The sequence below is a fragment of the Manihot esculenta genome, chromosome 6 (assembly GCF_001659605.2).
Source record: "Manihot esculenta cultivar AM560-2 chromosome 6, M.esculenta_v8, whole genome shotgun sequence".
Taxonomy (NCBI): domain Eukaryota; kingdom Viridiplantae; phylum Streptophyta; class Magnoliopsida; order Malpighiales; family Euphorbiaceae; genus Manihot; species Manihot esculenta.
In genome coordinates, this window is record NC_035166.2 from 18,030,411 (window position 1) to 18,046,587 (window position 16,177).

At 37.2% G+C, this 16,177-nt stretch overlaps 1 protein-coding gene across 3 annotated transcripts; it reads right to left on the reverse strand.

The window, feature by feature from the left end:
• Positions 1-10,743: 10,743 nt before the first annotated feature.
• LOC110616728 (pentatricopeptide repeat-containing protein At4g21300) lies at positions 10,744-15,058 on the reverse strand. Of its 3 annotated transcripts, XM_021759205.2 has the most exons (3): positions 11,748-15,058; positions 11,067-11,439; positions 10,744-10,968 (listed from the first exon to the last, which is right to left on the reverse strand). In XM_021759205.2, exon 1 carries the CDS (start codon positions 14,887-14,889, stop codon positions 12,352-12,354), a length of 2,538 nt encoding a protein of 845 aa, XP_021614897.1. In that variant the 5' UTR covers positions 14,890-15,058; the 3' UTR covers positions 10,744-10,968; positions 11,067-11,439; positions 11,748-12,351. The 3 variants fall into 3 exon arrangements, with proteins under 3 accessions (XP_021614897.1, XP_021614896.1, XP_021614895.1); XM_021759204.2 differs by having other exon boundaries at positions 10,744-11,439; positions 12,159-15,058; XM_021759203.2 differs by having other exon boundaries at positions 10,744-11,439.
• Between the last annotated feature and the right edge of the window lie 1,119 nt (positions 15,059-16,177).

The following is a 16,177-nucleotide window of genomic DNA, read 5'->3' on the forward strand; positions in this document are numbered from 1 at the left end:
TTCTACCTTTCTTCTTTTTTTTATTTTTGGTTTTTGTTTCAGCCATGAGAGGCTGAAATCTTTTATTCTAGTTGAAGATTAGGTGATGCTTTAGTTGTTTTATGGATTGGAAGACTTGATCAAACATTGTTTATCTTTTGTTATTCAATATTCATACAATCTCATGCTTAATTCCATTGTTGCTTTGTTGTTTTGATCAATATGGCCAATTGATTCTTGATTGCAAGGTAATACTATGTTAGTTTGGGTGATTTAAGTCCGTAATTGCTTGGATTATTCAAACATAAGAACACTTGGTGTAAAAACCAAGGAAATTGTATGATCTAGCAACATCTCATGCGTTTAAGTAGTTAGGATTGGATCTCTCTATCTCTTCATGCAATTAACAATTGTTTTGATGCCTAAGGCCCAAGGACGTTCCTTGACAATTTGTTAATTAGTAATTAATTAGAGGACGTTCCCTAATTAGTTTAATCATAAGGAGAGACATGGTGGTGAGAAGCGTCTTCCATCTCCATAACTAATCTATTGAATCAATCAAAAGAAACTAAGTGTCAATGATCAATCCCAACAACTAAAGTGGATCCAACTCTTCAACTAGAACTTTCTTATTATTTATTTCTCTTTTATTTTATTATTCGCTTATTTTAATTGCTTTCAGTAGTTTGTTAATCAAATCAATCTCAAACCCCCCATTTTACTTTTACTGCAATTTATTTTTATTCCGCTTTCAGTTTATCTCGTTTTCAGTTTTATCTCGTTTCAGTTTGTTTTGCTTTCAGTTTATTTTGCTTTCAGTTTTATCTCGTTTCAGTTTGTTTTGCTTTCTGTTTATTTTGCTTTCAGTTTATTTTGCTTTCCGTGTATCTCGTTTCAGTTTATTTATTTTTCAGTTTATTTTTGTTTCAGTTTATTTTATTGGTCTTGATAAGGAAAATAGGTAAGTTTTCAATTTCCTGTGGATTTGATCCTTTCACCACTATCTGCAGTTGTAAATTATTGATAACCAGAAAGGTTATTTTTGACCGGCTTCGACAACCACGAGTCAATAATTCACTTGATGCTGATTTATGCAGGCAAGAAGACTTGGACAGCAAGTGCACTAAGACAGAAACAGACCAGACCGCATACTGCACCTTGCTGGTTGAGGATGATTTGCCCAAATCGACAGAACAGGCAGATGCTGACTTGCTCAAATCACTGGAGCAGACAGACATGACAAAGGATGATTTGACCAAATCACTAGACCCAGCATTAGATAATCTGCCTAAGTCAGTGAATAAACAGCAAGCACCAGATCAGACAGCAACTACACCAGATCTGAAAGCTCTACCAGGACACCTCAAATACACATACTTGGGGGCTGGAAAAACACTTCCAGTCATAGTTTCCAATCAGTTGAGTCAACAAGAAGAGGACAGCCTCCTAAAGGTGTTGAGGAAACACAAAGAAGCAATTGGATGGACCCTGGAAGACATAAAGGGCATCTCACCATTAACATGCATGTACCGAATACTCATGGAGGAGGAGTGCAAACCTGTCCGTGAAGCTCAAAGAAGGCTGAATCCCCTAATGATGGAGGTTGTGAAGAAAGAAATAGTAAAGCTCTTAGACACCAGGGTGATCTACTCCATCTCTGACAGCAAATGGGTGAGCCCCATCCATGTGGTACCAAAGAAGACTGGGATTACCATTGTCCCCAATTCTGAAGGAGAGCTTGTACCCACTCGTGTGCAAAATGGGTGGAGAGTGTGCATGGATTATAGGAAGCTCAATGCAACCACAAGGAAGGACCACTTTCCCTTGCCCTTCATGGACCAAATGCTTGAGAGACTTGTAGGAAAAAGCCACTACTGCTGCCTAGATGGATATTCGGGATTTTATTAGATCCCTGTTGCACCTGAAGATCAAGAAAAAACCATTTTCACATGTCCATTTGGCACCTTCGCATTTAGGAGGATGCCCTTCGGCCTTTGCAATGCACCAGCCACCTTCCAAAGGTGCATGATGAGTATTTTTTCTGACTATGTGTAGAAAATCATTGAAGTCTTCATGGATGATTTCACGGTGTATGGAAACTCTTTCAATGAATGCCTAGCCAACTTGGAGAAGATACTTCAAAGATGCTTAGAGACAAATCTGGTTTTGAACTACGAGAAGTGTCACTTCATGGTCAGCCACGGCCTAATCCTAGGCCATATTGTTTCAGCAAAAGGGATAGAGGTAGATAAAGCCAAAATAGACACTACTAAGAACCTGCCCTATCCAACCAGCATAGGGAGATTCACTCATTCCTAGGCCATGCTGGTTTTTACAGAAGGTTTATCAAAGATTTTTCCAAGATAACTCAGCCTTTATGCAGGCTGCTTCAACAGGATGTGCCATTCGACTTTGATGAAAGCTGCAGAACAGCCTTTGATTTGATCAAATCACTGCTGGTCACTACCCTAGTCATCCAGCCACCTGACTGGACCCTTCCATTTGAGATTATGTGTGACGCCAGCAACTTTGCTATAGGTGCAGTGTTGGGACAGCGTAAAGGTAACTCTCCTCATGTCATTCACTATGCCTCACGCACCTTAGATGCAGCACAATGTAATTATTCTACCACAGAAAAAGAGTTGCTGGCTGTAGTATTTGCATTGAAAAAATTTCGATCCTATCTACTTGGGAAAAATGTGATTGTTTATTCAGATCATGCTGCACTAAGGTATTTGGTCAAGAAAAAAGAAGCAAAACCAAGGTTAGTACATTGGATACTGCTGTTGCAGGAATTTGATGTGGAAATCCGTGACAAGAAGGGGAAGGAAAACCTTGTAGCTGATCACCTCAGCAGAATACTTTCAGAAATGGAGACCTCCCCTATCAATGAAAATTTTCCTGATGAGCACCTATTTGCTGTCCAAGAAGAAGAACCGTGGTATGCTGATATAGTAAATTACCTAGCTACAGGTGATTTACCTACTAATTTACCCAAATACATGAGAGACAAGATCAAGAAAGATGCAAAATATTATGTATAGGATGAACCCTACCTATGGAAGCATTGTGCAGACCAAGTAATATGAAGATGCATCCCTGATCATGAGATTTCTTCTGTCCTAGCCTTCTGCCACTCATATGGCTGTGGAGGACATTTTGGTCCACGCAAGACAGCCCTGAAGATCCTTGAATGTGGGTTATATTGGCCTAACATATTTTGAGATGCTTATCTATTTTGTAGGTCATGTGCAAGATGCCAACAAACAGGAAACCTTAGTGACAGAAGTGAAATGCCACAAGCACCCATCATGGTGTGTGAAATCTTTGACATTTGGGGCATTGACTTCATGGGACCATTCCCACCTTCCATTGGCAACACCTACATACTGCTGGCAGTAGATTATGTGTCCAAATGGATGGAGGGAAAAGCAACAAGAGCTGATGATGCAAAAGTGGTTGTTGACTTTGTGAAATCCCACATATTTTCCAGATTTGGTTTGCCCAAAGCAATAATCAGTGACCGAGGCACTCATTTCTACAACAAGGTGGTGGAGACCCTCCTTAAAAAGCACCAAGTTGTCCATAGAACTTCTACTGCCTATCATCCTCAAACAAATGGGCTGGCTGAAGTCTCAAACAAGGAGATCAAGTCCATCCTCGAGAAGACAGTTTGCCCAAATCGCAAGGATTGGAGTGTGCGCCTCAATGATGCCTTGTGGGCATATAGAACAGCTTACAAAACACCAATTGGAATGTCCCCATATAGGCTGATTTATGGGAAAGCTAGCCATCTGCCCGTAGAACTTAAACACAAAGCTTATTGGGCTGTCAAAAAGTGTAATCTTGATGAAAAAGAGGCTGGAGCCCACAGAAAATTGCAACTTCAAGAGCTAGAAGAAATTCGGCGTGATGCATATGAAGCTTTATGGGATTATAAAGCCAAGACTAAAGCCTTCCATGACAAACACATCTCCAGAAAACAATTTCAGGTTGGTGATAAGGTCTTGCTTTTTGATTCACGGTTCAAATTATTTCCTGGGAAGTTTCGGTCCAGGTGGATTGGGCCATTTTTGGTTGAGCATGTCTATCCACATGAAGCTGTGGACATACGCAGTCCACAAACAGACAAAGTTTTCAAAGTCAATGGGCACCATTTGAGGCAATTCTACGAAGGATTTACTGTTCATCTTGTGGAAGAGGTTCCCTTGGATCCCCCTTCCCCAATCTGCTGATCAAGAGAAAACAGTCCAGCCCAAAACAGAAAACAGGGCGCTACTGGGAGTCAGCCCAGCTGAAGTGATTTGCCTAAATCACTGGGCCAAATCAACTGACTGTACCATAGTCACAAGTGATTAGTGCAGGTGATTTGCCCAAATCGACAAGCCAAATCACCAGAATTCAAACATCACAGAAATGGCGTGACCAGGGCCAATCAAGCAATTGTAACGAGAAAGTAATTTGGCCAAATGATTTGCCCAAATCATTGACCAAATCACCCTGCCGAGAAGTCACAGACCTAGCATTAAATGATCAAGACAGTTCAACTTCCCCAAATCACTTTAAATATTTTTTTTATTAATTCCTTTTCCCTCATGCTATCTCTCTCTGCTTCATCTCTTTCTTCTTTCCCAAGAACTCCATCACCGGCAACATCAAGCACCATGGCCAGAACCAAGATGATGGCTATCGGCGGCCCCGGTATGTGGAGGGTGCGCGGGATGCCCAGACCCATTCGCATTCCCACTGACAGTGACGAGGAGGCCATGGAAAACCCTCCTCCCATCGCCGACGACGCCGACACAGGGACGGCCGAGGGAACAGAGACCAGGCGCCCCGACACACCGGACGTCCAGATGTATAGCCGACGGAACAAGGCCCGTATGATTGCCCCACCACCTTCCTCACCAACAGTCGCGATGGACACCCAAGGAGACGAAATGCCTCAAGAAGACACCTCTTCCACTGGCCATGGTCAGAAACAGCCAAGAACACCTTCACCACCACCACCGCCGAGCCCAGAGCAATAACTAGAAACCCCCATTGACACACATCCCACAAGCCACGAAGAAGGCAATATGCCCAGTGATTTGCCCAGACCAGCACACCCAGATCATATCACACAGGCACTGACATTCAACAAAGCCTCTGAACGCACCAGGCTAGACAGAGTCTCTTCTCTGCCATACCATCCAGGTAAGTTCATACACCATGGCACCCTTGAAGCACTAGGACTTCAAGATCAGGTACGTTCCCTTATTTCTACCATTGATTGGGATACATTCTTCTACCTTCGCATGTCATCCTTCACTGAGCTCACACATAAGTTCTTCACCACCTTCTACTTTGACAAATCAACCATGAACACCCTGCACACACCAGATACTATTGGTTTTAGGCTGTTAGGACAGCGATTTCGCTTGTCCCTGCATGAGTTCAATATTGCCATGGGCTCTGAATTCCCTGACTCTACCTGGGATTTTCCCACTGAGTTCAAACCCAGCTTTGCATATTTAGCATTGTGTGACAACCCCCCTGACACTTACTCACCCACCAAGTCCAAGGATCTGTACCTGAAAAATCCCAGCCTAAAATACCTTCATAGGTTCTTGGAATACATATTTTCTGGAAGGAAGGATGTACCCAACATCCTGACCAAAACAGAGTTGTACATTCTGTGGTGCATGTCCACAAACCAGAAAATCCATTTGGGCTATTGGGTTGCCACACAACTCTCCAGCACCATCCAATATCACAAACCATTAATCCTTGGACATTTGATCACTGCCATTACAGTGAATCTGAAATTATTGTATCTTGCCCACACTGACCTCACCCCCACCAACAAACCAACCCCCCTGGACCTACGCACTTTGGATGATATGGGGTTGCTTTGCAAAGTGGGGGACATTTTTTCTATTGCACCTGCAGGTCCTATCACGCCACGCCATGAGCGTGTGTTTAGGAAGAGAACAGTCATCCAGCCCACAACATACCAGCAGCCTGCCTCAGCAGAGGACACATAACAGGAAGCAACAGAGGAAGCACCTCCAGTGGCACTCCAGCAGGAAGCAAATCAGGCACCTGAAGATGCAGCCCCAAACCAAACAGTAGAAGCATGTCTCAGTAGAATTGAGGACAGAATGCAACACATGGAGCACCTACTGCAACTGCTGGTGGACAATTTTTCTGCCCACAGACCATGACGGCTAGTGATTTGGCCGAGTGATTTGCCCAAATCACTAACCAAGTCACCCACAGGTCAGAAAGTCCCTTTCTCTCTTAATTCTTATTTATATATTTTACATTGAGGACAATGTTTAGACTAGGTGTGGGGGTACTGGGGAATATTTTTGCACTGTTTGCACCATTTTTTTTACTTTCTTTTTTCTTCTTTTTGCATTTTCTACCCTTTTACACACACCAAAAATTTTTTTTTCTCTCTCACACACATTTCTTTTTTGGACTCATATTCACTTCTGCACACACACACAACCTTCATACACTTTAACCTTTGTTCTACTTAGCATAGATGACAAAGTTAAAAGAGCCTCCTATCTCATGACCCCATTAAATTTTGCAACCCTTTAGGCCTAAATTGAATTTATTTAACAGTGTGTTACCTTCACTTAGGGAGTTTTTCTCTTAAATTGGATCTTTGCACTTGCTATGGTCAAGAGAAAAATATAAATACATGCAATAAAAAGTTAGTGTAACTCCCTATGAGCTGATTTGCCCAAACTGCTATGAAAAAGGAAAAGAAAAGAAAAAAGGAAAAATAACTCAGCAAAAAGCACACAACACAAACATGTTCCAATGGTCAAGGACTATGAACAGAGCTAGTAGCCACTTGAACAAGTGACTAACTGAGTAACCGGGGGTGGGTATCACCAATATGCACTTTCGCGTAAAAAGGTTGGTGACTTTTTGAGGCAAGAATAAAAAGTGCTGCTGAATAAAAATGCTTTAAAAGAGGGCAAGTCACTTTTAGGAGGCTGCATTAAGCCTAAAATGAAAGAATAAAGCATGATCAAATAAAAAACTTTCTCTAAAGCCATGATGGGTAAAAGGAAACAAGGAAAGAGAGGACAACCTTAGTGCATGTACTCTACACTGTAATACTTCAATTTGGGAGTCTAGGGGGGACTGATTAAGTGGTACTTAGGTTCAAAAGAAAAAGAGGTTTGATTGACTAAGTTATTTGTTGCTTGAGGACAAGCAAAAGGCTAGGTGTGGGGGTATTTGATCAAACATCATTTAGCCACATTTTTATATTCTTTATTATTGATTAATTACATATTTTTCTAGCTTAATTTATGTTTTTATCATGTTTTTGCAGAAAATGAAGAAAATGGAAAGTTGGAGAAAAAGTGCATAAAAAATTGGAAAAGTGATTGGGTCGAAGTAATTTGGCCAAAGTAATTTGGCCAAATCACTCACAGGAAGCTGAAGCAGAAGACTGGGACTGACTCACAGAAAGCGATTGGGGCAAGTGATTTGGGCAAATCATTGCCCAAATCAAACTAACGCCAGAGAGACCAGTAGCGCGGGAAAGAAGAGCAGAAAATAAAAATTCAAAAGTAATGAAGTACAATTTTACTTCAAACACTACAAAGTCAGTTCCAAGAGCCACGAGAAGGTCTTTCACCCAAGGAATTCCATTCACAATTAAATACAAAGTCAAAAGAGGAATCAAAAACTACAAAAGACCAAGACCAAGTCAAAATTGGGATTCCAAGCCCTAATTAAACTATGACTCTTCACCTATAAAAGGAACAGCTCCAAAAACCAGAAGAATCATCTCTCCACCATCAAAACCACTGCAGAATTACAGCAGCAAGTCTGCGGCAGCCTCTCCATCTTCCTTTCTTCTATCTTTTTGTGTTTTTGTCCACCATGAGTGGCTAAACCCCTTCTTTTCTAGTTGAAGTTGGAAATTTTCAGTTTTGTGATGAATTTGGAGATTTAAAACTCCATTATTAAACTCTTATTTATTTTCAATATTTATACAACTTGATCTTTCCATTATTATTGCTTTGCTTTTAGAATCAATTAAGGCATGTTGTTTTTAATTGCTTGAGCAATAAATTGTTTGAATGATTTAGGTCCGTAATTGCTTAGATTGTTTAAACACAAGTACAATCAGTTGCATAGTCTAAACTTAACCACGCGGTTGGCAAGGTTAGAATTAGATTTCTCTAAATATTAAGGCAGTTAACAGTTGAAAAATAAAAATTCCAGGGACATTCTTTGGCAACTTGTTAACTAGTATTTGATTAGCGAACGTTTCCTAATCATACTAAAACTAAGGAGAAACTTGGATTGTGAGAAACGTCTTCCACATCCTAAACTAATTTATTGAAATAAATAGTGGTATCAAAAATATCAATGATCAATTATAAACAAGCTGAAATAGATCCATACTTCAACTAGAATTTTTCTCCCATTGATTTACTCATTTATTTAATTACTGCTTTCTTTTACTCAGTTGTAATTCTTCAAAACAAACCCACTCCTTTTATTTACTTTTGTTATTTATTTGTCCAAGACATTATTAAAAAAATTCGTAGTGTCAAATCCCTGTGGTTCGACCCTATTGCTACTATCTACAAATTATTTTGGTTGAAAATAGATTTATTTTTTACGGTTTCGACAACCGCTATCAACTAACTCACCGAACGTCAATCTATCTCTCTCGAAAACATTCACGGTGGAATTCTCAAAATACATGTTCTTTGGAAATCTCTTTTGAATGTTTTATTGTTATTTTTTTTTTATATTGATGAATCTGAGATCATTTTTTATCTAATTTGAGTGTTAGAGGGTCTCTACCGAGGACATTCTTGATGCACTCCTAATCGTCTTCTTCTGTCTTACAGATCCCTTTCCTCAAGATGAGATATGAAAGATCTGATGAAGTCAATAACGGATCAACAATCAATCTATTAAATTGAACCGCTGGCCAGATGTTCGCATCTAGACACCCTGCTGGATCTCGCTTTATTAATATGCAATCATATTCTTTTGGTGTTAGCTTGTAAGCGCTGAAATTCTTACCAATCTCTTATTGCTGCCTCTGCTTAAACTTGCAAAATTACAACATTCTCCATCACCAAACAGCAAGTGCCCCTTCACTCGTTGCACTCTGCCACTGTTTTCACATAACACAATACCTTGAGAGCAGTTCAAACAAATCAATTGATTCATTATTATTTAAATTCAATTATTATGATAGCTATTCTCACATAACCATCAATTCTAAACAAATTCACAACAATTTCATCAGCATATAACAATGTAAAGATGGCCTCAAGTTTCATGGAAAATTGCCCTCCAACACCAAGATGCGAGTTTTCCTGTTAGCTACAATTTTTTTTGCATTAATCAGTGGCTGGAGAGAGCACAAGAATCTGCACTCCTTAGTCTTTCATATATGTGTGCGTGTAAGATGAAAACTTCTAAACTTTTTTTTTTTCAGTTGAAAGATGATTTTATTAAAACAATTAAGAAGGTAAAGAGCATAGTACAAAGCTATGATAACCAACGTATTACACATGAAATTTAAGTCTCTAAGGGCTTTTGAGGCTGGAGTAAGCCGCTTGGTTTCCTATTATCATTACATGAGTAGATTCTACTGAAGACAATCAGAGTTGACAAAACCTTAATATTTATGCAGGCTTTTTGTAAAATTAGGGATGGAAGAATAATTATTTGTGAATTTAGGGTTGGAGAAAAATTATTTGTGAATTTGGGGTTGGACTGCCAGGTGACAGCCGAAAAGAGAGCCTGGTGCCTATTTGACAGGCGCCAGAGCCTGACGCCATTTAAAATGGCGCCAACCATTCTTTTTTTTTCTTTTTAAGAATGGTCTAGCGCCACTCTAAATGGCGTCAGGCCATTATTTTTTTTATTTTTTTATTTATTAAAATATTATAATTATATTAATTAATTAATATACGAGTGTATAAATATTTAAAATTATAAAAATTAAATTTATTTTTATTGGACTGCTATTATGCAGTCATACATAATCACAGAATAATATTAATGTCCTAATATTTTGGAGAGTTATGAAATATATTATTATACAATTTGATAACCGCCGGACTTTTCTCACTCTATGGGAAGCTAAACCCGAAAAAGTGAAATAGGGCTAAAGTCTCAGAAACCCATTTCATTTAGCCGGTCCAGCATATTCGGTCCTGACCCAGACTATTCGGTCCTGACCAGACTATTCGGTCCTGGCCAGACTATTCGATCCTGACCCAGACAGACACGGAGCAGATCGAACTGCCCGCGAGTCTGGATCCAGTACGAGGAGTCCAGCCCGGTGATGTGACTTGAAGAAGGACAGCAAGTCCAGTCAATAATAAATATTTTTATAATAATAAATATTTTGTATAATTTTAATATATTAATATTTAATAAATTTTATTATTAATTTTTAAATAAAAAATTACTGTAATATATAATTTCATAATTATAAAATTAATATTATACTGCGATTAGATATATAAAAATAATTCGATTGTAATTAGATATATAACAATAATTCAATAATGTTGTATATATTTATTTAATGATAAAATTTTTTATTATTTTAATAAATTAATATAGTAATATTGTTAAATAATATCAGTAATTTTGAAATTATATAATAATGTTATTTTATAATTCTACAAATTACTAAAATTTTATAAAAAAAATAAATAAAAAATAAATAAAAAAAATTTCTGATGCCACTTTAAGTGGCGCCAGGCCATTCTTAAAAAGAAAAAAAAATGGCTGCCACCTGACGGTCTAACCCCAAATCCACAAATAATTTTTTTTCAACCCTAAATTCACAAATAATTCTTCTCCTACCCCTAATTTTGCAAAAAGCCCTATCTATGCAACGCCTTGAATATCCCATGGACTAGATTGGCCGAGAAAGCTTTGGATCACTATCCAGGTCTCCCTCTACTAAAACTGAATGAATGCCTTTGTTTACTGCCAAAAATAGTCTCCCGACAAGCCAATGCCCAAAGAATCAGAGTATCTGATATGGAGTTGAATAGCTCACAGTGCCAAAACAGTGGAGTGAGTACCAGTGTTATTTCAGGCTACAACTGCAACTGCTCCCTCGTTCCCATTTTTTGTCTACAGCTGCATCAAAGTTAAGTTTAATGGTATTGCCCTGTCGCGGCATCCAGGATGTCGGACTGTAATTCTTTCAGCCATGGCAAAACCAGGAGATCTATGGATAGCATTTGAGGCTCCAAACCTATCGAAGTGACTGAGCTGCAAAAACTGTTTCTTGCCAACCCGACTGAGAATTGATAAAGACTAGCATTCCTACTTTTCCATATGTGCCATATCACAAAAAGTTGAACAACTGATTTACACTCTACATGCTGATCCAAAGGACTAAAAATCTCATCCCAACAATCCCAGATATCAGCGCCTCTTAGCAAGGATGATCTGAAGCGAATGCAAAAAGTGTTTTAAAGGAAATGCTTTTCTTGTCAAAGTGAGCATGCATAACTTTGCTATACAAGAACAAGTAAAAATAACATATTATTAGAGCTCAAAAAGTGCTATGCTCTGCTGTACAAAGAATAATAAATTACAACAGTAGAGTTAATTGCAACCTAATCTTGTGTATCTACCTATCTTTGAGTACAAACACACACACACAATGAAATAAGCATGCATCCAAAGACAGTTAAATTATAAGGAGAAAGATATGCGGGTTGGAAAAAAAAAGCAAAATAAAGGCACAGATATACCTCTCATTCTTGGTGCGCATATCCAGCCATCATTGCATTCCTCACAAATTTTAAAGGTATCTATTTCCACTTTGCAAATAATCACCACCATCACCATCATAACCAAGAAATCTTTTTAATCCCTTTTTATCCACAATTTCATTATCAATGTTTTCATCAATTTGGAGATGATTTGTGTTAAAGCAACCAATATTGTCTCTTACACCAAATTCCTCTACTTCAATGTTCTGCCCTTTCCAACTTTTTAGTAAATTTTCACCATCAGCATATTCCTCTTTTATGCTAACAATGCTTTTACGTTTATGGCTTTGAAATCAGCGGTTGAAAAACGGTGCAAAACATAAATAAAGCTTGAACCTCTTATGTCAGAAGGTATGGTGTATCAGAAAATGAGAAGCGGCTTTGTCTTACCTTTCTACCAAAGCTATACTATAGGGGTATCAACGTCCTTCCCACTCTTGTGTATTCCAATTGCTAAGTTGCAGCTGCTTTAACACTAAGCCTTCGGGAAATTTGTGATTTCCAACCTACCATGGTTCACACACGAAGATATGTCTTCCTTCAAGCTTCCCCAATGGCAGTACATGATAAAAAAATATTCCAATCATGACAACGCAGAAGTTTGTGGGTGCATTTGAATGTAAGATTGAGGAACATAACCCTCTTTCCTCATCTCTGAAAGAAGATTGTTTAGCAATGAATAGATGAGAGCAGACTGGGGGTGACTTCCATCTGCAACAAAAAACATATGTGTGATGTTATTGATCTCAATCCAGCTGTACCCAGGTACTTTCTGAACTCCTCGTTCTTTCATTAAACTTCGTATCCTGCGTACACTTCCCCATTGTCCAGCATCGGCATGTATATTTGAAAGCAGTACATAGCCACCAGAATTTTCTGGATCCAAGTCAAGTAAATGTCCTGAAGCCACTTCAGCAAGCTCAGAATACCCATGAAGCCTACAGGCTCCCAACAATGTCCCCCAAACGCCTCCATCAGGTGAGAACGGCATGCTTTTTATGGTTTCAAATGCTTCATTCAAACGGCCAGCACGGCCAAACAAATCTACCATGCAAGCATAATGCTCCATCTGAGCTGGGATACCATATTCCTCGGTCATGCATCTGAAGTACTGAATTCCTTTATCAACCTGTCCAGCATGCCCACAAGCAGACAGTATAGTAAGAAAAGTTATATTATCAGGTTGAATTCCATTTTGCAACATTTTATGGAACAGGGCAAGAGAGTCCTCAAGGTGACCATGGCTCCCATAAGCAGCAATGATACTGTTCCATGGAACTTTATTCTTCTCTTGCATCATTTCAAACACTTGACGAGCAGTACTTAAGTTTCCACATTTCCCATACATGTCTATTAGTGCACTCTCTGAAAAAAGATCAGAGTTCAATGTTCCTTTGATCATGAAACCATGAATCTCTTTCCCATAACGAAGTGCCGGTAAGTTTGCACAAGCAGAAAGGGCAGCTGATATGCTCACACAATTATAACTCATTCCTAGCATCCCCATTTGATGAAAAAGATGAATGGCCTCCTGTGGTTTGCCATTCTGGGAACAATTTGTGATCATTGCATTCCAACAAACAGCATCCTTTTCAGACATTCTACTAAAAACCTGATGTGCAAGATCCAGCTTTCCACATTTTGCATACATGTCTACCACCGCACTTCCCACATGACACTTCCCATCAAGCCCATTCTTGATGATGTTAGCATGCAATTCTTTTCCCAATTTCAGAGTAGCCAAACCAGCACAAGCAGGTAAAATACTTGCCAAAGTTACAGCATTTGGACACATTTTCTCTTCAAGTAACCACCTAAAAGTATCTAAAGCTTCATAGTTCAACCCATTGAGCACATAGCCTGAAATCATGGCAGTGCAGACTACAATATCAATTAAGGTACTTTGGTTAAAAATTTTGCAAGCCATCTTTACATCCCTGCACTTAAAGTATATGTCAATAAGTGCGCTCTTCAAGAATATATCTAAATTTACACCATGTCTCAATACATAACCGTGAATTTCCTTACCTTGCTTGATATTGGCTGATTCAACAACTGATGGAAGGAAACTAGCTAATGTAATAGAGTCGGGTTTAACACCAGCAGCTATCATCTCAGAGAACAAATGTGAGGCCTCGTTCATAAACCCATTTTGTACATGACCAGCAATCATCCCATTCCAAGTCACAACGCTAGTCTCCGGCATTATTTTAAACAATTTACGCGCATCAAACAACTGCCCACATTTAGAATACATTGCCACAAGCGTGTTGGCGACTAGAGGATCAAACTGAAACCCACAAATAACAACAAGCCCATGAAGCTCAGTGCCAAATTGGAGCATTGCCTCTGAAGAACAGAGGGAAAGAATAGAAGCAAATGTAATTGGATTGGGCTTAGTTTCACTGTTTCTCATTTCCTCAAACACCTGTATGGCACTATTCGATTTCCCACATTTGACAAAACCGTTAAGCATCACATTCCATAAAACACAATCTTTATGAGGCATTTTACCAAACAAACAACGTGCATCTTCTATACAACCATTCTCTGCATACAGCTTTATCAATGAACTACCCACAAACTCATCTACATTGAAACCCATCAACAACATCGTATCATGAACCATCTTACCCAATCTCACATTATTCAAACCACTACAAGCCCTAATAACCGGAGGAAAAGTATACTTATCAGGACAAACTTTACAACCCAACATTTTAAAGTAAAACAACAAGGCAAAATCAGAGCGACCCAATTTAATAAACCCTCTGATCATCCAATTCCAGGGCATGGCAAAGTATAATTTAAGCTGGTAAAACATTTTCTTAGCATCAACAAAATTATTACAAAGAACATAAGTGCCCAAAATCTTAGCTCCCAGTAGGCCATTGTTGGTGATGCCATGAACAATGGAGTGGGCATGAATTTGTTTGGCTTGTAGGAGATTGGAAGGATCAGAACAAGTTTGCAAGAGTAGTTCAAGCTCTTCTGTGTTCTGGAATGAAGTAAGTGGACTGATTAAACTGTTCCTGGAGATTGTATGGATAGACTCGGCTTTCCGGAAAGTAATAACAGATGAGAAACGTTTATGAATGGGATATAATTTTTTATAGTACATCTTGAGAAGAAGAAGAAGAAGACAGCGTCACAGCATCTTAATCTTGTGGGTTCGTGGCGAGCCTATATTATGCTTGAAGTTTGAGGGCTTTTTTTCAGGTGAAAAAAAAAAATTCTTGATTTGGAAAAAATTTTTAAAGTGCTGTATTAACTCAGTCAACCCCCCACTTCTCCCTTCTCCGGTCCCTTTCCTTCCCTCTTCCCCTGTAAATATCCCACAACTTCTTTTCCCTTCTCAAATCTCTCAATACTCTACCCTCTCAAAATTTTTTTAAAATTTATTCAATATTCTCCTTTTTTTCCCTTCTCAATTTTCTCTCCACTTTCTTAAATTTTTTATTTATTATCTAAAATTATTTCAACATTATTTCATATTTCTTTTATTTTACTGAATAATCTGTTGGTGAAATTAAATTTTTCAATAAAATAATTATATTTTTTATAAATTTTCTTTTTAATGAAATTAATATAAATGAAAATATATCAATAAAAAATATTTATATTTTATAGTTTTATTTATTTAATCCAACGATAATTTGCTAATAGACACATGAAATTTATATTAGATTTATAAAAATATACTATATTTGTTATTTACAATTAATTAGTAAGATATTTATATATTGGAAAGAATGATAGTTTATAAATTAATAATAAAATTTAAATTTTAGATTTATAGATGAAAAAAATTTATGGTTGTATTTATTTAAAATATAAAAATGTTATAAAAATTTTTAAAATATTTTTATTATTTTTAATAATGTGATAAATAATAAAAAATGTAAAAAATATATATATGATGTTGGGAAAAAATTTATAGGGATAAAAATATCATAAAAGTATGACAAATTTATAAATAAAATTTCTTAAATTTTTATATACCTTGGGAAGATTTTATGTACGAATAAATTTTATAAAATGAGAAATTTAATTTTATATTAAAATTTATTTTATAAAAATTATAACATGTTATTAATTATTATAATAAATTTTTATTATTTATAATTATATTAAAATTTTAATAATTTAAAAAAATTAATAATTTAAAAAATTAGTATATATAGGGTTGAAAAAAATTATAGGGATAAAAATATCATAAAAGTATAGAAAATTTATAAATAAATTTCTTAAATTTTTATATATGTTGTTGGAAAATTTGTGTGTAGGGATAAATTTTAAAAAATGAGAATTTTAATTTTATATTAATTTTTTTAATTAAAAAATATAACGTATTATAATAAATTTTTATTATTTATAATTATATTGAAAATATAATAATTTAAAAAAAA